General features: G+C 40.6%; 2 protein-coding genes across 10 annotated transcripts in view; one reads left to right on the plus strand and one right to left on the minus strand.

Annotated features, from left to right (window-relative positions):
• The window catches only part of unc5cb (unc-5 netrin receptor Cb), a 266,077-nt gene extending 262,293 nt beyond the window's left edge, over window positions 1-3,784 (plus strand). For 5 of the 9 annotated variants that reach the window (XM_057818152.1, XM_057818153.1, XM_057818160.1 and 2 more), the window contains one exon: window positions 2,834-3,782. In XM_057818152.1, the coding sequence (XP_057674135.1) occupies window positions 2,834-2,993 (160 nt within the window). In that variant the 3' untranslated portion in view covers window positions 2,994-3,782. Of the gene's footprint in view, window positions 1-2,833 lie in introns of all 9 variants that reach the window. The other 4 variants (XM_057818154.1, XM_057818156.1, XM_057818155.1 and 1 more) reach the window with 2 other exon arrangements.
• bmpr1bb (bone morphogenetic protein receptor, type IBb) overlaps window positions 2,458-25,420 on the minus strand; it is a 34,727-nt gene continuing 11,764 nt past the window's right edge. Inside the window, exons 3-12 of the mRNA XM_057818162.1 lie at window positions 21,440-21,608; window positions 21,260-21,365; window positions 19,695-19,797; window positions 12,933-13,029; window positions 9,260-9,404; window positions 8,953-9,145; window positions 8,424-8,721; window positions 8,172-8,347; window positions 7,966-8,096; window positions 2,458-4,697 (exon numbers count right to left, since the gene is read on the minus strand). Of these exons, the coding sequence (XP_057674145.1) occupies window positions 4,572-4,697; window positions 7,966-8,096; window positions 8,172-8,347; window positions 8,424-8,721; window positions 8,953-9,145; window positions 9,260-9,404; window positions 12,933-13,029; window positions 19,695-19,797; window positions 21,260-21,365; window positions 21,440-21,608 (1,544 nt within the window). The 3' untranslated portion in view covers window positions 2,458-4,571. The remainder of the gene's footprint in view (window positions 4,698-7,965; window positions 8,097-8,171; window positions 8,348-8,423; window positions 8,722-8,952; window positions 9,146-9,259; window positions 9,405-12,932; window positions 13,030-19,694; window positions 19,798-21,259; window positions 21,366-21,439; window positions 21,609-25,420) is intronic.

The raw sequence follows: 25,420 nt of genomic DNA on the forward strand, positions 1-25,420 counted from the left end.
ACCCCTCGCATTTCTGCAGATATTTAAGTATATCTTTTCATGGGACAACACTGACTAAATGACACTTTGACACAATGAAAAGTAGTCTGTGTGCAGCTTATATAATAGAGTTGATATATTTTCCCCTCAAAATAACTCAAAATATAGCCATTAATATCTAAACCCCGTTAACAAAAGTACACCCCTTAGAAACTACATCCCTAAATGTCCAAATTGAGTACTGCTTGTCATTTTCCCTCCAAAATGTCATGTGACTTGTTAGTGTTACTAGGTCCAGGTGTGCATAAGGAGCAGGTGTGTTCAAATTTGTAGTGCAGCTCTCACACTCTCATACTGGTCTCTGAAACTTCCAACATGGCACCACATGGCAAACAACTCTCTGAGGATCTTAAAAGACGTATTATTCCGCTACATGAAGATGGCCAAGGCTACAAGAAGATTGCCAACACCCTGAAACTGAGCTGCAGCACAGTGGCTAAGATCATCCAGCGTTTTAAAAGAGCAAGAGCCACTCAGAACAGGCCTCGGGTTGGACGTCCAAAGAAGTTGAGCGCACGTGCTGAGCGTCACATCCAAATGCTTTCCTTGAAAAATCGTTGCAGGAGTGCTGTCAGCATTGCTGCAGAGATTGAAGAGGTGGGGGGTCAGCTTGTTAGTGCTCAGACCATACGCCGCACTCTACATCAAATTGGTGTGCATGGCTGTCACCCCAGGAGGAAGCCTCTTCTGAAGACAGTACACAAGAAAGCCCGCAAACAGTTTGCTGAAGACATGTCAATAAAGCACATGGATTACTGGAACCATCCTATTGTCTGATGAGACGAAGATTAATTTGTGTGTTTCCGATGGTCTCAAGCAGGGGTCGCGTTAACCGAATATTTTCCGTCGTTGACCGTTTTTTTAAAACGATGACGGAAAAAATTGAAGTCCATCTGTCATTTTGACAGGTTGCAATTCACACCCCAGACCACAGGGTGGTGAGTGAGCATATTAATTAGCTATTGTCTCTCTTGATGCATGACGTCGTTGGCCTTACTCGGAAAAATGTCAAGGCAACTGAGTGTTTGCCTGGCACGGCCAGACTGTTCTCCCTGTATTTTTCAAACACTGAGAGAAAAGTCTGGGACCCAGCACATTAACGGCCTCTCGAGTAGGTACAAAATATATCGACAAATCAGATTTGTTTATTTGCTTGACGTGTTCTTCACGAGCAACGTCACTCCTGCGCACCAAAAGTCGTCTCTACAAGAACACGGATGGCGAACGGGAGAGCCGAGAATATGTTCCAATCCGCAGTAAATTCAGTTTTAAATGAGCTAAAACACATCGACACGAGTCATTGACAACAGTCTGTCTCGCGCTAGCCATGTTGAATAAACTCCGCTCTCCTCGTATGTTTACTTCCGCGCGCAAGTCCCACGTCCTGCCGTCGTCGCTTTGCTAACGGCACGTCTGCCCGTCGTTGATTGGTGCACTCCGCTGTCTGTTTGCCTCTTGTTAAGCTTGTTCGGACAGAATATTAATTAAAAATTAATGAAAACTAAATACTATTGAATATGTCATTATTATCATTTTAAAAATGTAAGTGACGGGTAAAAGTAGATTATGACCGGATTTTTATGACACTGTCAGTCAAAATGACGGACAACGAAAAAGTCTAGCACAACCTCTGGTCTCAAGCATGTGTGGCGGCGACCAGGTGAGGAGTACAAAGATAAGTGTGTCATGCCTACAGTCAAGAATGGTGGTGGGAATGTCATGGTCTGGGGCTGCATGAGTGCTGCAGGTGTTGGAGAGTTACATTCTATTGAGGGAAACATGAACTCCAACATGTACTGTGAAATACTGCAGTAGAGCATGATCCCCTCCCTCCAGAAACTGGGTCGCAGGGCAGTGTTCCAGCATGACAATGACTCCAAACACACCTCCAAAATGACCACTGCTTTACTGAAGAGGCTGAGGGCAAAGGTGATGGACTGGCCAAGCATGTCTCCAGACTTGACCCCAATAGAACATCTTTGGGGGATCCTAAAGCGGAAGGTAGAAGTGTGCAAAGTTTCAAATATCTGGCAGCTCCGCAACGTCGTCATGGAGGAGTGGAAAAGCATTCCAGTGGCAACCTGTGAAGCTCTGGTCAACTCCATGCCCAGGAGAGTAAAGGCAGTTCTGGATAATAGTAGCGGCCACACAAAATATTGACAGTTGACATGTTGTATGTTAATATTTACAACTTTCACGGCAGGGTGTACTCACTTTTGTTGCCAGGGGTTTAGACATTAATGGCTAATTTTTGAGTTGTTTTGAGGGGAAAATAAATTAACTACTACTTTTCATTGTGTCAAAGTGTTATTTTGTCAGTGTTGTCCCATGAACAGATATACTTAAATATCTGCAGAAATGCGAGGGGTGAACTCACTTTTTTGATACACCGTAAACAAAGCCAATCAAACTGTAGGACCTGACCTAATTTTTGAATCGTCAGTTGAAGTGTGTTTCAACTCAAGACAGATATGCCTTCTTTTCAATCAAAAATTGTCTTTGATGGATGTGTATGTATATTGAAGGCTTCCCAGCAGAGGTGGTGGGGGGGGGGGGGGGGGTTTATCACTAGCAGCACAGAAATCATAAAGCACAAAGATGAGACCCCTGACTGAATGGACGGCAAACAGCCAGCTTTTTTTCATCTTTTCTTCAACAATTTACCTCAGTTACTCGAGTAATGCATAAAAACAAATGGCACTAAGGTCCACCTGACACAATTTTGAATGACTCTTCCATCAGAAATGTTGTCTAAATTCCATATTTTTTTTTCGGGTTTTTGCTCCATTTTCAGGTATTTGAACTACTTCGCCACCAAGTCCAGCCCAACGGGGGTCATCTTAGACCTGTGGGAGGCGCAGCACTTCCCTGACGGCAACCTGAGTCACCTGGCCCAAGTCCTGGAGGAAATGGGACGCCACGACGGTCTCCTGCCCGCTACCAAAGACCACTGATAACCATATCGAAAGAGCGGCAGGGGTCGACAACAACACCGTCACTGTGGAAACAGGCCTCAGCTCATTCGCCAGAATTAATCCCCTAGCGGAAGAATCTCTGCGTTTGATCTCCATGGCAACCCTGCAAATGGACTCATCCTGTGATAACATAGTATTTAATACGCAGAATAATAATCCCTTTTATGCTTTACTCCTTTGTTTGTTTTGTATGATTATTGCTCATTGGTTGCAGACTTTCATATAAGCATTTGGCTTAAATGAAGGTTTATGGTGTAGATTTTTCTTAAGATTATTCGTACGTTGTGATAAAGGAGACTTGAAGGGAAAGGTGGATGTATTCGTACATAAAATATATCTATTTTTCTAGGACCAAATGTAAAGAGTACAGTTGCTTTTTGCCAAATATTTGAAATGGAACATGAGGTTCAGTTGAGAAGGTGGGATGAAAACTAAAAGGAACGATAATGATATCATTATTAGTAATATTTGCAAGTGATTTTTAAAAAGTATTTTTGGGTCCGAAGCTGTCTATGCAAAAGTGGCATTTTTTTTTTTTTTTTTATGTACTATATGCCCTTATTGGAATGGCCTGTTTTGGTTACTTTGACACACGGCTTCATGATGCCAACTTGTACAAACGAAACCCCTCACCGGGTGCTCCAATTTCATCCGGCAACGCAATTGTATAAAGTGTAAGAAAATATGATTTATAAAACTAATAATAAATTATATTTATATGCAACACTGACAAAAAGTTTGTTTTTTGCTAATTCACAACTTGACATGAAATAGTATTATGGATAGGTTTATAATGGAAATGCTTTTCCATATTCTATTTTTTAGAAATTATTTATTTGGAAATGGTCTGTTTTTTTGCAAAAGTACATGCATGCAGTGTTCTTTGGCTGATTGCTGGCTGTACAAACATCTGTATTACAGGTATATTTTTGGCCTGTTTTCCTGGTACAATTCACTCGTACTTATTATGTATAGATAAATACACTGACCAAAAATAATTCAATTTTTTTTTTAGGTACAAATGCAGCACTCACAAAAAAGCGAGCAATTGTTTTAATTAATTTAATTCAACTAATAATAATCCATGAACAAATGATCAAAACTCAATGGCTGCCACTGAGAGAGCGACACGTCCAATTTATTTTAACTGGGAGTGGGTGACAGCGAATAATTATAATAACACTGAATAATTGCTGTCAACTTTTCCCAGTCAAAATGGGTTGGACGTGTCGCGCTGTCAATGGCACTGAAATATGAGCATTTACAGCCAGTCCTCCCAGTTTAAATTAAATTTGACATCTATCATTGTCAATGGCAGGCAATGAGTTAATGAGGTCACTGAGGATTGTGTTCTCTGGCCAGACAAAATCAACAGTACAAAAGACTGCACATACAAATACTGCTCTACACATTTAGAGGATGTGGTTAGTGCACCTCCCAGCTCCACTCGAGAGCCACTCAGCTTTCACAGAAAGCACAGTCGGACCGACCCAAAGGTAAGGTCGACTCCTGCCTTTTTCCAGTGTGTTTTAGTAGTGTGGTTCTTTCTTATGCAAGTCACGGCTTGATGTCCTGAGACTCCAACATCCTGGCGAGGGTCTTCTTCACCCTCAAGGCGGTGAGGCGGGCAGCGGGTTTGTGCACCCAACATTCCGACATCAGTTTTGCTACCTGATGTAAACACTGAAGAAGTAAAAATTATGTTCATGAGTTGAAAACACACAACAATCTTTATCCCTGTCATGTTGGTTTTTTACATAACATATGCTTTGTATTTAGCATGACTGTATTGCTAACATTTGCTGCCATTGACAGCGTAGACGTCCGATCCATAACACTAAGCATTTAAAAAAAAAAGCTGAAAACAAACAAACCTGTTCTAATAGCTTAATTCCAGCTAGGCATGTACCGGTATAATATTCTGACGGTATAATAACCTCAAGCCAAAATATGAAGGTTTCACGGTGTCACGGTATTGCTATTACTTCGAGATAGCTGGGTTAAAAAAATAAATAAAAGCACATGTGTATGACTCTTATCATGTTTACATTATACACACACTATTTCTCAACACAGACAGTTGCCAGAGAGAAAAAAAAACATGTTTTACCACCGCTAGACACACTAAACACACTGGAGTTCACTCTCATAGCTGGTGGGAAACTTTCATGACAGTGTTTACTAACCTTTGATTTTGTATAAATGTGAAATTATATTGGAGCTATTGCCTCCTTGGCAGCCACCTTCAGCAAACATGTTTTACATGACAGTTGCCCCCCCCCCCCCATCTAAGCCATGGCCGTCTAACTTTTCTGTAGCTGAAGTATTCACATAAAAGCGATTTTCTTCGATGGGGGGCAAAGTTCAGGAGTTTCACCTCTTCCAGCCATCGTATAGCAAAGCTGACTCACTGCCACTAACCAACAACATGTGGGTAAGGGTTGAGCCTTGCAGCTGCAAGCGAGGGATTTATCCATGCATTTTTGGGACATTAAAACGAGCTAATACCTTTGGGACGATATGACGGAAAATGTTTGTGGTTTTGAAACCTTGACGTTTTCATACCACTATATACAGTGGGGCAAATAAGTATTTAGTCAACCACCAATTGTGCAAGTTCTCCTACTTGAAAAGATTAGAGAGGCCTGTAATTGTCAACATGGGTAAAACTCAACCATGAGAGACAGAATGTGGGAAAAAAAACAGAATATCACATTGTTTGAAGAATTTATTTCCAAATTAGAGTGGAAAATAAGTATTTGGTCACCTACAAACAAGCAAGATTTCTGGCTGTCAAAGAGGTCTAACTTCTTCTAACGAGGTCTAACGAGGCTCCACTCGTTACCTGTATTAATGGCACCTGTTTTAACTCATTATCGGTATAAAAGACACCTGTCCACAACCTCAGTCAGTCACACTCCAAACTCCACGACAGCCAAGACCAAAGAGCGGTCGAAGGACACCAGAGACAAAATTGTAGACCTGCACCAGTCTGTGGAGACTGAATCTGCAATAGGTAAAACACTTGGTGTAAAGAAATCAACTCACCCCTTGGCGTCAAAATGATAACAAGAACGGTGAGCAAAAATCCCAGAACCACACGGGGGGATCTAGTGAATGACCTACACAGAGCTGGGACCACAGTAAGGCTACTATCAGTAGCACAATGCGCCACCAGGGACTCAAATCCTGCACTGCCAGACGTGTCCCGCTGCTGAAGAAAGTACACGTCCAGCCCCGTCTGCGGTTCGCTAGAGAGCATTTGGATGATCCAGAAGAGGACTGGGAGAATGTGTTATGGTCAGATGAAACCAAAATAGAACTTTTTGGTAGAAACACAGGTTCTCGTGTTTGGAGGAGAAAGAATACTAAATTGCATCCGAAGAACACCATATCCACTGTGAAGCATGGGGGTGGAAACATCATGCTTTGGGGCTGTTTTTCTGCAAAGGGACCAAGACGACTGATCTGTGTAAAGGAAAGAATGAATGGGGCCATGTATCAAGAGATTTTGAGTGAAAATCTCCTTCCATCAGCAAGGGCATTGAAGATAAGACGTGGCTGGGTCTTTCAGCATGACAATGATCCCAAACACACAGCCAGGGCAACAAAAGAGTGGCTTTGTAAGAAGCATTTCAAGGTCCTGGAGTGGCCTAGCCAGTCTCCAGATCTCAACCCCATAGAAAATCATCTGTGGAGGGAGTTGAAATTCCGTGTTGCCCAATGACAGCCCCAAAACATCACTGCTCTAGAGGAGATCTGCATTGAGGAATGGGCCAAAATACCAGCAACTGTGTGTGAAAAGCTTGTGAAGAGTAACAGAAAACGTTTGGCCTCCGTTATTGCCAACAAAGGGTACTTAACAAAGTATTGAGATGAACTTTTGGTATTGACCAAGTACTTATTTTCCACCATGATTTGCAAATATAAAATCAAACAATATGATTTTCTGAGTTTTTTTTTTTTTCCACATTCTGTCTCTCATGGTTGAGGTTCACCCATGTTGACAATTACAAGCCTCTCTAATCTTTTCAAGTAGGAGAACTTGCACAATTGGTGGTTGACTAAATACTTATTTGCCCCACTGTACCTTGAAACTGGTAATCGGCACATCTCTAATTCCAACTAACTAAATTTGAAAAGCAAAAGTCAAAATCAAATAAAAATTAACTGGAGTAGAAACCAAATGAAAGGAAAACAGAGACCGTCCAAACACCTAAGATGAAAACAAGGAAATTTTAATGACTCCCAGTAGATAACAATATTTTTGGTGGTTTTACTCTATCATGAGCAAAGGTGGGTAGTAACACGTAATATTTACTCCGTTACATTTACTTGAGTAACTTTTTGAGAAAAATGTACTTCTTAGAGTAGTTTTACTAAGCCATACTTTTTACTTAAGTAGATTTGTGGAGAAGAAACTTAGTTACTATAAATACATAGTTACTTTATTTTTGCCAGAGATGGCGACATTGGTCTCAGTTTGACCAATGGGATGTCGCAACAACAACCATATGACTATTATAATTATTAGAGGTAACAATGTTTTTTCTCCACTAGAGTGCACTCATGCTCTTTGAACTGGGGAATTTTTCATAGTTTTGTTCTAGTCAGAATTTTATTATTTTTGTGTCATAGTTTTGGCTTAAAATGGTCATGTAATAGGTTATAGTACAGTATAATAATAACAGTTCTTATAGATGAAGTTGTACTGAGAAAAAAAATGCCATTATTCTAAAAAATCAGACATTGTAAGTAGTTACGATTTCAGTCATTACTTGAGTATTCTTTTCAACAAATACTTCTTTATTTGTACTTGAGTACATTTTTGGATAGCTACTTTCATATTTATTGGAGTAATATTATTTAGAAGCAACGCTACTCTTACTTGAGTCATATTTTTGGCTACTCTACGCACATCTGATGATGGGTCATCATAGTGTGCAAGTACCTCATCACTGGCCCAACGGTTGGCGAATGCCGGCCTTTGCTGCTGGACACAGACCACCTTTCTCATGTCATCATAGGTGGGGTCCGAGACTACCAGGTCATAATATGGGAGCTGGTGCTCCTCCACAATGCCTTCACACATGGAGCACACAGAAATTCACTACGATGCAAACCGAGATCTTTAAGGCGATTAATACTAGTTTGTACCTCCGGTGATGCAGCGTAGTGCCATCTCCCACATAATGAGGCCAAAGCTGTACATGTCAGCCATCATGAAGGAGTGGAAGTAAGACCTGTTCAAAGTCTCATCCAGGACCTCAGGGGGCATGTAGCGCTTGGTGCCCACTCGCAGATTGGGCGGCACATCCACCTCATTGGTGTCACTGGCAGTTATTGATGGAAACGTATTTGATAGCAGCAGAAGCATTTCACGTTCAAAAGTGAAACGAGGCGGCAAACCTGTTCATCTTGACAGCCAGGCCGAGATCTGCAATGCAGCACGTGCCATTCCTCTTGACCAAGACATTCTTGCTCTTGAGGTCTCGGTGGGCAATGGCTGGCTTGCCCTGCGTGCCGTAGATCTCGGTGTGAAGGTGGCACAGGCCCGATACAGAAGTGTATGCCAGCTTGATCAGAGCGCCAGCATCCAGCGTATTGCATCTGAGGTAGTCGTAAAGCGAGCCGTTCTCATGGTAGTCTGTGATGAGGTACAACTGCGTCCACGAGCCCGTGCCCTTAATGTCAGCTGCTATGAAGCCTGATGGGAAGAAGGTTAAAAGAAAAAAAATCAGCTTTACACTCACATATTTTAATTGAATTTTGAGGGTTTTGTTTAATATACAGTATATAATGTTTAAAGTTCACATAAGTCAAAATTCTACATTTACAACATTGTGAAATTTGAATACTTTGATACGTTGTGTCACTAGTAGGTGTCGCAATAACCAACAAAGTAGAAGTGGCATCAATGCATCTGACATCGTCTCACCCAGAATGTTGTCATGTCGCATGAGGAAGGTCTGGTAGATTTCAGTCTCTCTAAACCAGCTGTCTTCTTCGGTGGTGAAGAACACTTTGACGGCCACTCGCTCGCCTCGCCATTTGCCCATCCACACTTCCCCGTAGCGCCCTTTACCAATCTGCTTCACCATCTGAATTTGCTTGGCGATTGTGCGCTGAACCTGATCACACCACACATACAAAAAATACATAAATACTGTGTCAACCAGCAAAAAAAAGCAGATATGTTTATTACTGTATATTTCCATACAGAAGATGCAGTGATTTCATCCTACCAGTAGGGGGAGCCCTGAGCCCGAGCCAGAGCCAATGCTGTGTGAATGTTCGATGAGGTCCTTGAGTGACTCCCCAGGAGGAATGTAGGAGTAGTCCTGGTCTAGGTTGATGCTATAACGCGGCTCAGAATCCTGACGCCTGTATCTAAACACATTGAAGAAGTCAAAGTACACATACATAAGCGTTCAAAAGCATGGGGTAGGTCACCCGACAATTTTGTGTTTTCTGTGAAAAGCACACTTTTATTTATCAAATGAGTTGCAAAATGAATCGAAAATAAAGTCAAGACCTTGACAAGGTTAGGAATAATGATTTTTGTTTGAAATGTTGGTGAAAACCAAATCGTGCGTAGCTTGGTTTGCAAAGTGGAAAGCCATTTAAATGCTCAAACATATCAATGCTAAATTTGATATACTCGCAAGGCCATTTTCAAGAAGGACATTTCAAAAGAATCTCACTCCTGTTAGCTCCTGCGGAGCTAGCTAGCTAGCTTGTAGAAGAAAGGAGAGGGTTTATCTGCCATTTCCAGGCAAATAACAATGGAAGTTCACAAACTCTGCTCCACTCACCTAGCAGCCAGAGACAGAATACAGTGGGGCAACTAAGTATTTAGTCAACCATTAATTGTGTAAGTTCTCCCACTTGAAAATATTGGAGAGGCTTGTAATTGTCAACATGGGTAAACCTCAACCATGAGAGACAGAATGTGGGGGGAAAAAAACAGAAAATCATATTGTTTGATTTTTAAAGAATTTATTTGCAAATCATGGTGGAGAATAAGTATTTGGTCAATACCAAAAGTTCATCTCAATACTTTGTTAAGCACCCTTTGTTGGCAATAACAGAGGCCAAAAGTTTTCTGTAACGCTTCACAAGCTTTTCACACACTGTTGCTGGTATTTTGGCCCATTCCTCCATGCAGATTTCCTCTAGAGCAGTGATGTTTTGGGGCTGTTGTTGGGCAACACGGACTTTTAACTCCCACCACAGATTTTCTATGAGGTTGAGATCTGGAGACTGGCGAGGCCACTCCAGGACCTTGAAATGCTTCTTAGGAAGCCACTCCTTTGTTGCCCTGGCTGTGTGTTTGGGATCATTGTCATGCTGAAAGACACACCCACGTCTCATCTTCAATGCCCTTGCTGATGGAAGGAACATGGCCCCATTCATTCTTTCCTTTACACAGATCAGTCGTCCTTGTCCCTTTGCAGAAAACCAGCCCCAAAGCATGATGTTTCAACCCCCATGCTTCACAGTGGGTATGATGTTCTTCGGATGCAATTCAGTATTCTTTCTCCTCCAAACACGAGAACCTGTGTTTCTACCAAAAAGTTCTATTTTGGTTTCATCTGACCATAACACACTCTCCCAGTCCTCTTCTGGATCATCCAAATGCTCTCTAGTGAACCGCAGACGGGCCTGGACGTGTACTGGCTTGCGAACCGCAGACAGGCCTGAACATGTACTGGCTTCAGCAGGGGGACACATCTGGCAGTGCAGGATTTGAGTCCCTGGCGGCGCATTGTGTTACTGATAGTAGCCTTTGTTACTGTGATCCCAGCTCTCCGTAGGTCATTCACTAGGTCCCCCCGTGTGGTTCTGGGATTTTTGCTCACCATTCTTGTTATCATTTTGACGCCAAGGGGTGAGTTGATTTCTACACACCAAGTGTTTTACCTATTGCAGATTCAGTCTTCCCAGCCTGGTGCAGGTCTACAATTTTGTCTCTAGTGTCCTTCGACAGCTCTTTGGTCTTGGCCGTCGTGGAGTTTGGAGTGTGACTGACTGAGCTTGTGGACAGGTGTCTTTTATACCGATAATGAGTTAAATCAGGTGCCATTAATACAGGTAACGAGTGGAGCCTCGTTAGACCTTGTTAAAAGTTAGACCTCTTTGACAGCCAGAAATCTTGCTTGTTTGTAGGTGACCAAATACTTATTTTCCACTCTTATTTGGAAATAAATTCTTTAAAAATCAAACAGTGTGATTTTCTGTTTTTTTCCACATTCTGTCTCTCATGGTTGAGGTTTACCCATGTTGACAATTACAGGCCTCTCTAATCTTTTCAAGTAGAAGAACTTGCACAATTGGTGGTTGACTAAATACTTACTTGCCCCACTGTATTTTTGGCTAATTTCAGGTGGCGAGTCGGTGTTTAATCCTGGTTGTCAGGCGAATCTTCATTTTGGGCCTGGCCATTTTTTGATAGAAATACACCTCCGGACGTCAAGGCACCAAGATGTACTGTCTCAGCCCTGTTCATGAGGAGGATGAGTGTCCCGGTTCTCTAGTGAACTAACTTTGGGCTTTTAGCCCAAAATGGGACACATTGAGTGAGGGAAACAAACAAGAACCCACCTGGCCGCAGTGAGCTACCCATTATGGTCATTTTGGGCATCTCTTTATTGAAAACACTACACCAGACATTCAGGCACTGTGCGTTTCTCTCGTGGCCCCCCGAGATGCACCATCTTGGCAAGACTTACGTAAAGGATTGGTGTCAAATCCTAGTTCTCCAGCGAAACACAACTTTGGGCTTTTAGCTCGAAATGGGCCACTTTGAAGCGGATTAGTTCATGTGGATTAGCTCATCACAGCTAAAAACTGCATCACTACATAGCTCTGGTGTCATTCTTTTTGCTCTTCTAGCTCTGGTCTATATCGTAGCTGTTACAATGTTTTTTGTTTTTTAACTTTTTTTTTTTTTTACACTTATCCCTAAGGTGAAAGCCCAGTTGTAGTGTTCACGGTTCACCACTAATGAAGTAGTTACCGTAATTTTCGCACTATAAGGCGCACCTGACTATAAGCCGCCACCCACCAAATTAGGCACGAAAATGGCATTTGTTCATAGATAAGCCGCAATGGAATATAAGCCGCAGCTGTCCTTACTGTATTATTGGATATTTACACCAAAAGATATTAACCGGCAGCGGCATCATACTACTGTAATAAGTCCAAATGGACCACCCTGAAGCTTTGAACCAATTGGCTGCAAAGAAGCTTCATTTGGCCATCACTGCTCCCTTGGGAGAGACAGTCAACCTCTGCTGCCACCTGCTGTCAACACTGTTGTTGTCCAACATGCCTCTTAGCATGCATTGCAGCTGAACAGATGTAAATAAAAATCAAAATTCATGTTCTGTGCTAATTATTTCTTCATTTACTGTTCCAGTTGTTTCATTCATTGCAAGTTATGGTATTTGGTAACACTTTATTTGACAGTGGCACCATAAGTCTGTCATTAGACAATCATAATTATGATACGACACTGTCATGAGCATAAATGAATGCTTATAACAGATGTCATTTAGTGTTATCCAGCTAATTATCTCACTTTTGAATTAATGTAAAAGATCCAAGCTGGACATGAATGGAGTTAGTGACATAATTTCCCAGATGACACTTAATGACATAAGCATTCAGTAATGCCCATGATAGTGGCATGTCATAACTATGAAGGTCTTATGAGAGTCTTATGACAGTCTTATGACAGTCTTATGACCCCTCTGTCAAATAAAGTGTTACCTATTAACCCAAATAAATCAACAAATAAGCTGCTCTGGACTATATGCCACAGGATTCAAAATGAATTTTTAAAAAAGTAGCAGTTTATAGTCCGACAATTACAATACATACCTGAATGTGTGACAAAATGGAGTTGAGGATTACCTGATGCAGCAGATGATGAGAACAATGATGAGAAATATGGTGCAAACTGTGATAGAGATCAGGAGGACCAAGTAATGGACACTGCTGTTCGTGTAATCTACAAAAAAACATCACATGATTTTTTTTTTTAAGTGATGGTGATTGATAACTCTGTAATCTGTTGGTGATGATTGTAGTGATGGGAGAATTAAGCCTTCTGAAGCACTGAGGCATCTTTCTTTTTGTATCAAAAACTATTCGAAACGTTGACAAAGGCACTCGCACAAAACATTGTTTCAAACCAGAACATATGCAATTAAACTATTTCTATTCTCTTTAGAGCCGAAAATATGCTAGATGAGAAGGCTCTCCAAACTCTCTACAGTGCACTTATCTTGCCGCTTCTTAGTTATTGTTCAGAAATTTGGGGACACACACATAAGGTTTACCTCCATCCTCTTCTGATCCTTCAAAAGAAAGCGATTCGGATCATTCACAATGCACCGTTCATAGCACACACAAATGAGCTCTAGATCAAATCCAAGCTATTAAAATTTTATGACTTGATAAACTTCAAAACTGTTCAAATGATGTACAAGGCCCACTCAAACTGTCTCCCGTCTAACCTGCAAATTCGATTCCAACTGAGGGAATCAAATTACGACCTGAGAGGAACCAGATTGTTTTCTTATCGGAAAGTCAGAACAACATTAAAATCATTTTCGGTTACAAACATTGGCGCACGCCTATTGAATACCTGTGACCCAGCACTTACGAGCATAGAATTATTTGGATCCTTCAAAAGTACCTATAAAGAAGCCATTTTGAGTCACTACTTGAACACCAGTTATAATAACACATAACACTACTGCCACACACACAGCCACAACATAATGCTCCCACAACAAATGGATGAGGAACGTCAGGGACAGAGACAAAGTTATGGGAGTGTGAGAGGAGTGTCAATAAGCGAGCGAATTGTTCGTAAATAGCCATAACATTGCACGCCCTGAAAATATGCCCTGTAGCAAACACATATCATTAACTGCTCGTGTATGTGCCTGCTGCCTGAACTGTAACAACCATACACGATGGAGCTGCTTGACTTGACGCTGAGTTCACTGGACAGAATTTTCTCAACAATGCGACCTACACCAAACCAACTCCCATGTCCGGCCAACACCTTCACATCCGGAAAATCTGACAATCACCTTAATCAATGAATTCTTGTGTGGCAGGATTCCTGCCACCCTTCTCAGAGTTAATTAGTGCCGGTGAAAGCATTACAGACCCCCACAAGATATAAAAGAGGTGTCATTCAACTAGTTGTCATTCGACATATCATCGCAAATGTTATAATAGTATTTTATAAAGGTTGTAAAGTAGTGCTGCAACGATTAATCTATCAACTCGAGTATTCGATTAGAAAAAAAGATTCGGATTAAATGTTGCTGCTTTGAGTATTCGTTTAATTAAAGATGGGTTGTAATGGTTTGTTTTGAAAGTGTTTGCATTTAGTTTTATTGATTTGGGTGGATACACTGCCCTCTAGTCTGCCTCATTTCATGTGGTTGAATCGAGCTGCTCCCTGTTAAGACCAAAATAAGCTAAGTCTTTTTGATTTTTTTTAATGCATTCATAATTTAGTTTATAGGTATATCCAGCCATTTTTTGTGGGAATATGTGTCCGAACCATTTGTTAAGAGCATTGTAAAAAAGAAAAAAGAAAAAAAAAGTTAGCATTTTATAGCATTTTAGCTAGCGAACTTTTGCTATGTAAGATGGCCAGTTGTTGTACATAGATCCTCAATTATTTATTTTTTATACCATTTGAGGCTCAGCTCAGGTATTTACATTTTTTATGTTTTTTATCCGATTACTCGATTATTCGAACTAACTAGTTCATCGATTAATCGACTACTAAAATAATCGATAGCTGCAGCCCTATTGTAAAGTTACTTAGTGTTGCTTTAATGTTAGTTTTGAAGCACTGTCGTGTTATTTTATTTTTAATGTAATTTTCTGCCACACATTGCCGGTCCGTTTGTTCATTTGGTAGCTTTAGTAAACACATGCTCACCCTTTTGTTTGAGTTTGTCAATGTACAGATGACAAAATGACATCTTTGCGCCATCCAAGGGTTGCGTCATCTGTTCACTCTGTTAATATGATTAACTATTGTACACATTTCTTTTGGTTTAGAAGTGTATTATTCTAAAAGTTATATTCTCAGAAAAACTTGGGTTGAGGTCAGAGAATATCATATAAAAAAGATGTTTTTGTTGTAATTGATGTCAAAATACTATAAACATTCAATACAAAGGAGTGAAGATGAAACATGTGAGCCTTCTCGCATGTCTTTATACTCCTTTTTATAGGTATATCTCTAGAATATTGGAATAATTTTCTCTCCTTCCTTTCTCTGGGAGAAAGTTTGACCCTCTGCACAGGCAAGCAAGGATCGATTGCAAGCCCTTCCTGAATCGCAAAGATCACATGTTAGATTGACATGCCTCCAGAAGCTGCTCGGGGGCTCTAAATTTTCAGTTGGTAGTGATCCTGTCACTCACCCCTCCACCCACACCTACCACTGCCAACCACACCCCCCCACACACACACCAACTTGCACAATAAGAGAGGATCACTACATTAGGCTAAAAAAATTGCCATCAACCATAACCAATTTACCACACAGAAAACCTCTACCCACACACATGAAAATTTAGCCTGAAAAGGGATCATTTTGAAGTTTCATTTCAAGTTATTTCATTTCCATAGTCCTAAATCATGAAAGTACACCTCCAGGCTAAGTGGTCAAGTCCAGTGTACTAGTCGAAACTTCAACTCTTTTATTACCTGAAACATACTAGCAACCAATGGTCCCAGGCCATTCAGTATTTTTGTTGTCAGTAGTCCCCATCAAAAGCATGCCTGCCTCACTGAGCAACAAGACACTTTGGGCCCGGAGTGTAACATCAAACGAGGTGTTGACACTTCCACAACACTGGTACTGGTCTTGCTAATGTAGAAACCAGCATTTGCTGAATTGCTTAGTAGCTGAAGTTCAACCAGTTGATGAAGCTGTTCGTGGAGTTTATGTTGTCTTTTTGGATGCTTCTGGTGATCGGTGAGGTCCTATTCACAGTATTTCAAACCTCAATATTGTCTATTTACTACAGCCTATTGTCCAAGAATGTTTTTTTTTTTTTCTCTTATCGTATTTCTCTTCTCTTATCCTTATGGGTTTTTTTTTTTTTTTTTTTGTAATCAGTTTCAGTATCTTCCGCTAATGCCAATCCTGGTGGCTGCCCATGTTATTCATGTCTTAAATTGATCCAACCCTAATTTTTACATTTACCTAATTGTGTATCTAAACACCTGACCAACAAATGTAAACCACTGCATCTCTACCCTGCCTTTAACCTTTATTCCTACCCAACCATAACACTAACTGCCCATCCAAGACACCACTAACATAAAAAATACTGATGTGAAAAAGTTTCCCTTTGTTTTTTGCCATTATATAACATACGTATATACGTACAGTACAACATTAAATAACATAAAACCAACCAAACATTTATAGGTTTTCATATTTTAATGAGGATGCCATGCAAACCATGACAAAAGAGGGAGAAATAAGTAAGAAATCGAAACCAACTTCTACCAAACAATTTAAGTCAGGTGTGTGCTCAATTTCTGATGAGTAGTTTAAAGCTGCCCTACCCACTATAAAACACACACCTGGTAAGAATTGTCTTGATGAGAAGCATTGTCTGATGTGCATCATGGCTCAGTCATAAGAGCTGTTTGAAGACCTGCGATCAAGGATTGTTCATTTGTATAAAGCTGGGAAAAGATACAAAACCCTACAAAACCAAGAGTCTAGATGTTCATCAATCGACAGTCAGAGAAGTTGTCTACAAATAGAGAGTTTGGCAATGTTGCTTCTTTCCCAAGGAGTGGCCGTCCAGCAAAGAGCCGAGCCAAGTTCAGCGCAGAATACTGAGAGAGGTAAAAAAGAACCCTAAAGTGTCTGCTAAAGACTTACAGAAATCACTGGCACAGTCCAATATCTCTGTGCACACATCAACTATATGTAAAACTATGGCCAAGATGGCACGGAGGAAGCCACTGCTGTCTAAAAAACATTACTACTTGTTTAATGTTCGCAAAAAGGCACTTAGACACTCCACAGAAGTTTGGCAAAATATTTTGTGGACTGATGAAACCAAAGTTGAATTGTTTGGAAGTAACACACAACATCATGTGTGGAGGAAAAATGGAACAGCTCACCAACATCAACACCTCATCCCCACCGTGGAACATGTTGGAGGGAGCATCATGATTTGGGGCTGTTTTGCTGCCTCGGGGCCTGGACAACTTGCAATCTTTAATGGAAGAATGAATTCAACAGTTTATCAGGATGTTTTGCAGGAAAACCTGAGGCCGTCTGTTAGACAGTTAAAGCTGAAAAGAGGATGGATGCTGCAAGAAGACAATGATCCAAAGCACAGAAGTAAATCAACTTCAGAATGATTTCAGAAGAACAAAATACACATTCTGGAGTGGCCAAGTCAAAGCCCAGACTTGAACCCCATTGAGATGCTGTGGCATGACCTAAAGACAGAGGTTCATGCCAGACATCTCAGGAATCTGACTGAACTACAGCAGTTTTGTAGAGAGGAATGGGCCACGATTAATCCTGATCGATGTGCCAGACTGATCTTGTTAGGTTTTGTGTTTGGTTTCTCCTAGTGTGACTTGTCCATGTGATTGTCCATTGATTTAACCTGTTGTGCCTGCTCCTAGTGTATCCTCCAGCCTGCATCCTCCTGTGCTCACCTGTTCCTCGTTGTCTCGTTACCCCTTGTCTGCGTGTGTGTATATCAAGCTCCCATTTTCTTTTCACTCCTTGTTGCATCACCGTCAAAGTCTGTCAATGTCAATGTGCACGTCCGAACCAGTTCTCGCCAGTTTTCTCCAAGCCCTCGTGTTCCCCTCAGTAAGTTTTTGATGCCCAGACTTTTGTTAGTAACCTGAGGTTTTTTTTTTTTTTTTTTTGCTGCAGTGTTTTTTGGGATTTCCACATTATTTGTTGGTACTTTGTTTTTTGCTTGCTTTAATTAAATCATTTTTGCACCGTCAATCTGCCTCACCTCTTTTCCCCCAAATGGGTCCACACAACACCTGCCCGCCCACGTTGCCTGACAGATCTACAGCTACAGGAAGCGTCTGGTTGTTATTGCTGCCATAGTGGGGGCCACAAAATGTTAAATGTGATGGTTCACTTACTTATTTTTCCCCCTCCGGTCATTGTTTGCATACCATCCTCATTAAAATATGAAAACCTATAAATGAAATGTATGGGTGGTTTTAGTTAAAGCAGACACTTTTTTTTCATCTGTGTGATTTTTTTCAAAGATCAGATCACATTTGATGGTGATTTCATGCAGAAATGTAAGAGATTCCAAAAGGTTCAGATACTTTTTCATTCCACTGTAACTCGGTTAAATCTGCCACCAGAAACAGGAGCAAAGAGAAAAAAAACAATCCACATTCCTGCAAAACAACTTAAGAAATCTGTTGTCCCTTCCTTCTATTACCTTAGGTCAGAACAAAACGTTTGTTGTAGAAAAAAAGGGAAACAAAAGTTGCATCGCAAGAAACAAGTGTCTGTGAGCATGTGCATGCGTAGGTGGGTGAGAGCAGGCACAAAACTGATGAACTGACAGACATCTCACATCCGCCTGGAGTCAGAAATTCAAGCAGGCCCTGGGGAGAAGCTGTCCTTTTCATGAGAGGGTGAGAGAACAAGCCTGGTCAGAAGATTATATTTCACCTGCAAAGCCCCCCAACCCCACCCTTCTAACCACACCAACGTTCCATTTCTTGCAGTTCCTCAAACAGTGGGGGGCGTTTATTTGCTGAACTGCAGACCGTTACAGAAGTTCGTTTGAGAGAGGCGTCAATTTGAGAAAAGTCATGTTACATCAAATGTGGTATTGAGTATCGTGTCGGAAATGTGCGAAAACAAGCCTGGGTATCGGGGTTGATATTGATGAAAATTGAACCAATTCCATCAATTATCAATACTGCTCATCAATCTGATTCCTTATCAATTCTTATTTGTTGATTAATTTAAACAATACAGGGGAAAAGTCGGTTACTTCTTAAAGAGAGCCTGTTTTATTTTTTTGCGTCCAAGATAGAATGCCTTTGGACTCCCTATTTCACTGGTCCAGCGAAAATGATTTTTTTTTTTTTTTTTAAAGAGAAACTGCAAAAACTTTAAACTTTCAGAATGAAAAATATAAAAGGGGAGATTTTAACGTTCATTATTACTGCCAGGATATTTTAACATTATTTATTACTGCCAGGATATAAGCTTTCTTTCAATCCACCAGATACAGATACATGATGATACTTTGGTGACTAATATTTGGGAAATTTTACATTATTTCTTTTGCTTATACTAAAAATAAAACAGACACAAAAACTAGTCTTGAGAAAAGAACATTAAGTTGACCATCATCACCTGAGAAATATATCTAGACATCAACTTTTAAAACAAGTTCCAAAGAGAACTGTTAGGTTAGGCCTCCTTTAGACATAAGACTGAATCTACAGCCTCCTTAATGATTCATATTAGCATAACAAGAATAAGGCAACGGGTCCGATTCTCTCAGAATCAACCGGTTTTGGATTGCCTGTTAGCTCTTTTCTGTCAATCATTTATTCAGTATGCACTTTCTGCACAGCGGGAAAAAGATTGAGCCTCACCTGTAGTACGCAAGGGAGGAAGAGTAGGGTGAAGGTTGCGGTTGCAGTAGTCATGATCTGTGCAGCACTCCAGAGATCTCCTGAAGCGATTTTTCCACATGTCCTATAAGCAATAACACACGAGACAGTAAAACCTGAGTGTTGCAACCATAGCAGTAACAACAGATGAAGAAGCCAGATGCATTACGGGGGCCTGAGATAATGCCGGGCTCCCTCCTAAAGACTTTGTTACACTTAAAGACAGGAAATCAGAGGGAAAATTTAGAAACTTAAGACAGTCCTAGTCTTAGCCTTAAGACAATATCAAATGTGTGGGATATTATCGCAAGTCTTTAAGTCGTTGCATGACGTTACACAATATATAACCATAGATGAGCGGTATCAAAGCCGGAAACAGCTTACCGTATATGCCTCAAGTTTTGTGCAAGATGGCCGTACCCACTGCTCAGCACCCAAATGTAAATAGTTAAAACGTGATTTTAATCAAATCACTCGGATAGGACACACCGTGTAATTTATGGTAACGTGAACTTCGAATATAGTGATGTCACATCAGAGTCCTACAGGGATTGGTTTTTGACCCTCTAATATTTAGTATTTATATGCCGCCACTTGGCAGGTCCCTACAGGACATCCTGAGCGACATGGTCGAACACGTTCTTCACCTCCAAAAAAGAAATACTTATGATATTTAATACTATATTTAAAATGTGTAAGCAAATGTGTAAAATCTTTTTACATTATATTTTACATTATTATATATGTCATAATTTGCATACTATAAAATGCTACTTTTTCCTCCACTTTGCTCCCTGTTAGATGTAGTCCAGCGCACCTTAAATATGTATTTTTACAAGGTAATGTATGTCTTTTTTTGCAAATATAACAATACAATGTGGACACCTGTGACTTATACAGTAGTCCAGTGCATCTTATTTGTACTTATCTATATTTATTCATATGAACAAATACAGATTTCATTTGATATTATGGTAGATACATCTTATAATTAGATGCCCCTCATAGTACAAAAACGACAGCGTATATCAATTAATGAAATATGTGACCCGTCACAGCAAAATGAATTACATTGACCCATTTTTCAAAATCAATGTTTTGACAGAATGGAAGTACAATCTCCGCTTTCCAAAGACAAGCCAAAAATTTTGCTATGACATTTGATCGCATAAAATTGTGATTTGAATTGGGGTGCAAATCTTGGATTCACAAAATCATGAGAAAACAGACTCAGAATATTTCACTCTTCATGTGTCCTTAACAACCAGCAAGTAAATTGGGCTGCGCCCTGGCACCTTCTATTTACGAGTCACCATTGGACAGTAGAATGTATGCATGTGTGTGTGTGTAATTAGTGACCCTACACAGTTCACAGTTTTTGTAAATCTTGCGTCGGAGACTAGAGTGAGACTTCAGACGCTTAAAATTAGTCTTTAGATGTGAGCTGTGTATTATGTCAGTCTTTCGGTGTATGCACAGCATATAACGTAACCATGGTAAGACTTTAAATTAGCTACACAAGAAAACATGGAGATAACACAACTGACTCTGCACTGGAACTCCGATCCGTCCAGGCCCAAGCAGCCCAATGTGAATATGAGCAGACCTCCCTCCTCTTCCTCCTCCACCATTGTGAAGCAGTAACCATTCGTCCTGAACATAAGTTCACCATCAACAAATGTTAAAGCCTAAAAATAACCATGTGTAATGCAGTTACTGTGTCGTACATGCAACTGTTGTTAGCAGAGTCTTCAGGGCAGTGCTGGTTGCAGTGACACCACAGCATGTTTTGGACCTTGACAGTGACTGCGTTACCGCTGTCGTTGTTCTTGTCGGCCCTTCGCTGCGACTCCCTCTTCCAGGCATTCCTCAACAGCATGCTGTCCAACAAGTTGCCTGCACACAAAGAGAAAGAGAAAGAAAAGGTTCAAAGCAAAGGTATACAAATATGTGGATCGAGGATCTATTTTATGAATGATACATAAATTAAGCCATTTTACCATACTGCCCAAGCTGTTGTTAATTTTTATTAAAGACTTTGAATGGTTTATATAAGTAAGTGACAATTGTATAGATATGGGAAACAATATGTATAAATGGTCAAACAAACCAGGGGGTCCAATCCGGCTCGTATGGTTGTTCTCCCTGATAGGCATGTTTTACTTCATTCATACAAAACATACAGAATCACATGCTTTTATTTTGACACAGGATCTTGTTTTAAGTTGTCTGTGGTGCACTAAATAAAATGATTCATAAAGTCGATCTCTTCAGAAGGCGTAGTTTGACAGCCCAAAATGCGTAGTTGTTATGGTTACAGACTCTATTCCACTGTGTTTCGCACAGTTTTTGCATCTGCGTGACGAAAACGGTTCAGGTTAGGCCTCTGTATATTTCTAAGTCCGGTTAGCTGATCTACTGCATGAGCCCGCTGTGTAATGCTTTTGGGTGTCTGAATGCGCTACGCTGATTGGCTGAGAGGAGTTGATGGCTTTTTCATAGAAACATCTGTGGCGTCTGTCGGTGTCTGTCACAAAACAAAAACGAGAGGAGTTGACTGCTTTTTCCTAGAAACACCTGTGGCCCATACACAGAGATTAAGGGGGCATACCCCCACCCCCCGGTGGCCGAAAATGTCATTGCATGTCATTGCACTTTCCAATATATGAATTTTAATTTAAGACTTTGCCGGTAAAATGTTGTCTATAAAAGTTGTAAAGCAATAAAACAAAACACAAAAATGAATGAAACGAACAAAAAAAATATTTTTATAATGGGCCAAAATTATTTTTCAAAAAGATCATGTGACTAGCACCTTAGAGACGGTCATTTGCTGTGCTTAGGGGGAAAAAAACACCTGAGGACGGAAGATGGGGGAAAAAAATTAATGCTCAGTTTCAATGTATTATTATAAATGTTCCTGGATGGAATAATCAGACAAAAAGGATGCGGCGTCCACTTCTCCACTAGGTAAGACAGAAAAATGTGCGCGCGCACACACACGCACGCACACCCCGATACACACAGCTGAGATACCTGTGTGTACGATCATGGGCTAAGCAACTATCCGAGCGTATATCTTGTTAATTTTATTGCTGACACTGCGTTTCAGGGTCATCAACATTTTTGGTCCCCCTGACACAAACGTCAACCTCTGCTGGCTTCTGTCACAAAAGAAGAACTTTGACATGGATTTTATTCAGGGTATCGAGAGTAGAACAAGAGTAGATTTTGGCACTTAAAACAGTCTAAAGCAAAGAGTAAATTGCAATTAAAAAAACACATATGTAAGTATTTATAGGATTTTATTCACATCTCAGTTATTACAAGAAATGTTTTACAATTTCAACCTTTGGTTTTATACAATGCTTGCTGGACTCATGCCATGAAACTGAGGGGCCATTTACATGGTGAAGCTCCAAGAATACAACAAATTTCATGTTTGCATTTACATGGTTCCGTAATTTTAGTCTTGGTTCTGTCTCCATTCGAACGATGTCACAATTCCACGTGAAAACGATTCATGCCAGGCTCTCAGGGGCAGTGCAGTTTTACAAGGCCAATGATGAACTTCCATGACAACAAGAGCCTCAGCCTGGAAGACAACATACCTGCCCATTCGAAGCAATGGAATACACACAATTTTTTTCTTTTGCTTCAAAAGGCACAAAAATCCCAACATAAAATATATTTGAAAAAGTATTATGAAAACAGTAAATTAAAGACGACTTTCCAGCATGTTTGCTGTTTTGAATGTTTACTAGCAGCGACTAAGCATGCCTGATATATGGCATATGTGTGAGTGCTGACGTTATCGGAGTGAGAGCGATCCATTCATATAGTTGTGGAGCAATCCCCGCAATCGAGTGGTTCCGCTTTGGAGGCCGGAATCACAACTTGGCATCGTTGCCTCCCGTTTTAGCCATCACAATGTAAGGGCGAGGCCATTCCGCAACACAATCGTTGAGTTTTGGTGTCAAAGCATCACCATGTAAATGACCCATTATGTTGATCTGTTTTCACTGTTCCAGCAGCTACCCATTTGCCAGCCGTGACCGTGCAACCTTGAGGAAGAAAAAGTGACTGCCTGATAAGATGATTCCGGATCGCCCACCCTCTGACCCTGTGCATCCTTTGAATAAACTCCTGTCAAATTTGTACTTGCTGGCATTGTGACAAGCAGGTGGCAGTTTTGCAAAGAGGTGCTATATTCACTAAGACAACACACAAACACAGACAGGCACACAAACTGAGACGCCGATTATGGACTGGCTCAATCACCAACAAAAATCTCCACATCTTCAAATACATAAGAAACCTTGTAAATTAAACTAAATGCTAGAAGAAAAAAAGTCAATGAATTCCCCCACTGGCAGTGACAGTGACACACTTATTCTGTTGCTAAAACTGCAGACGGATCTCACTTTTGAAAGGCTACAGTCCAGCTAATGTATTGGTCTGTAGAGAAAGCACTAATTGTTCTCAAAATATGACTTAACACAAACCAGACAAAACGGATGGTACCCTGTTCCTTACATTGTAGTACCTCTTCAGTAGATGGCACTTATATTGAGAAAGTTTCTGATTATAAATATCAGGTAAATATCAAGTAAGACTTCTGAACATAACCATTAAAGGGAGCATGCTGCTCCCTCTAATTGAAGCTCCTTGACACACTTGATCATTCGGCATTTAGATTTTATGAGATGTGTTTCCAACCCATTATTGTGTTCTTTACAATAAGGTTTATTGCCCATCCTTAAAGAGCATACGACAGGAGAAAAAAAGTCTTAAATAGCATTATTATTTGAATTAGAATCATATTTTGAGACGATTTGACTATATACAACAATTTAGCAAAGCGCAGATGACGAGAAATTAGTCTATTAATCTGCCGGTTAGCCACGCCTACCATTACAGGGCTCAAGCATCCCAAACAGATGGATGACGTCAGCAGGAGACTGGGCTCATCGGTTTTACTATTCAGCCCATTGAGGGGGAATTATTGAGAACGAGGAAAACGCGACGAAGAGAGCCGCAAAATGTCATTGTTTGAGTCTCTCTACTCCTATATTTTTAAAGGATATTCTTTTTATCCAAGTATTTTTCTCCAATAGCTAAATAAATGGCTTGAGAAGGACCAGTCAGCCCGTCGAGGGGGAACTATTCACAACGAGGAAAACGCGACGAAGAGATCTGCAAAATGTCCTTGTTTCTGTCTCTTTACTTCAATATTTTTACAGGATATTCTTTTTATCCAAGTATTTTCCCCAACTGCTAAATAAATGGCATGGTCATGACAAATAACAGTCTTGTGCTAAATGGAATATGAAATAATAAAAATGCACTTATTCAGGACAACATGGCAAAATTACTCCATAATGGTCAAAACTGTCGACTTCACCTTTACTGTCGCACCTCCCGAACGATATTTTATGACACCTAAATCGGACATATGTCATTTCCCTTCCCTGGCTTCGGAGAATATAGAAATACCAAGAGGCGTGACAGCTAGCCGACATGTTAACCCGAACCGAGTGATGTTTCAAAGTCTTCGAAGCGGAAAATCACACATAACAAGCCAGGATTATTTGACATGACGACTGGTTTGTCGATTGTCTTCGCGGATCGGCAAACCGCCCGGCGGAGAGCAATTTACAGCTCGTTCCCCGGAGGAGGGCGGCTGCAGTTGTTGTGCAGCTAATGTG

This window comes from Corythoichthys intestinalis, chromosome 17 (assembly GCF_030265065.1).
Source record: "Corythoichthys intestinalis isolate RoL2023-P3 chromosome 17, ASM3026506v1, whole genome shotgun sequence".
In the NCBI taxonomy this organism is placed as follows: domain Eukaryota; kingdom Metazoa; phylum Chordata; class Actinopteri; order Syngnathiformes; family Syngnathidae; genus Corythoichthys; species Corythoichthys intestinalis.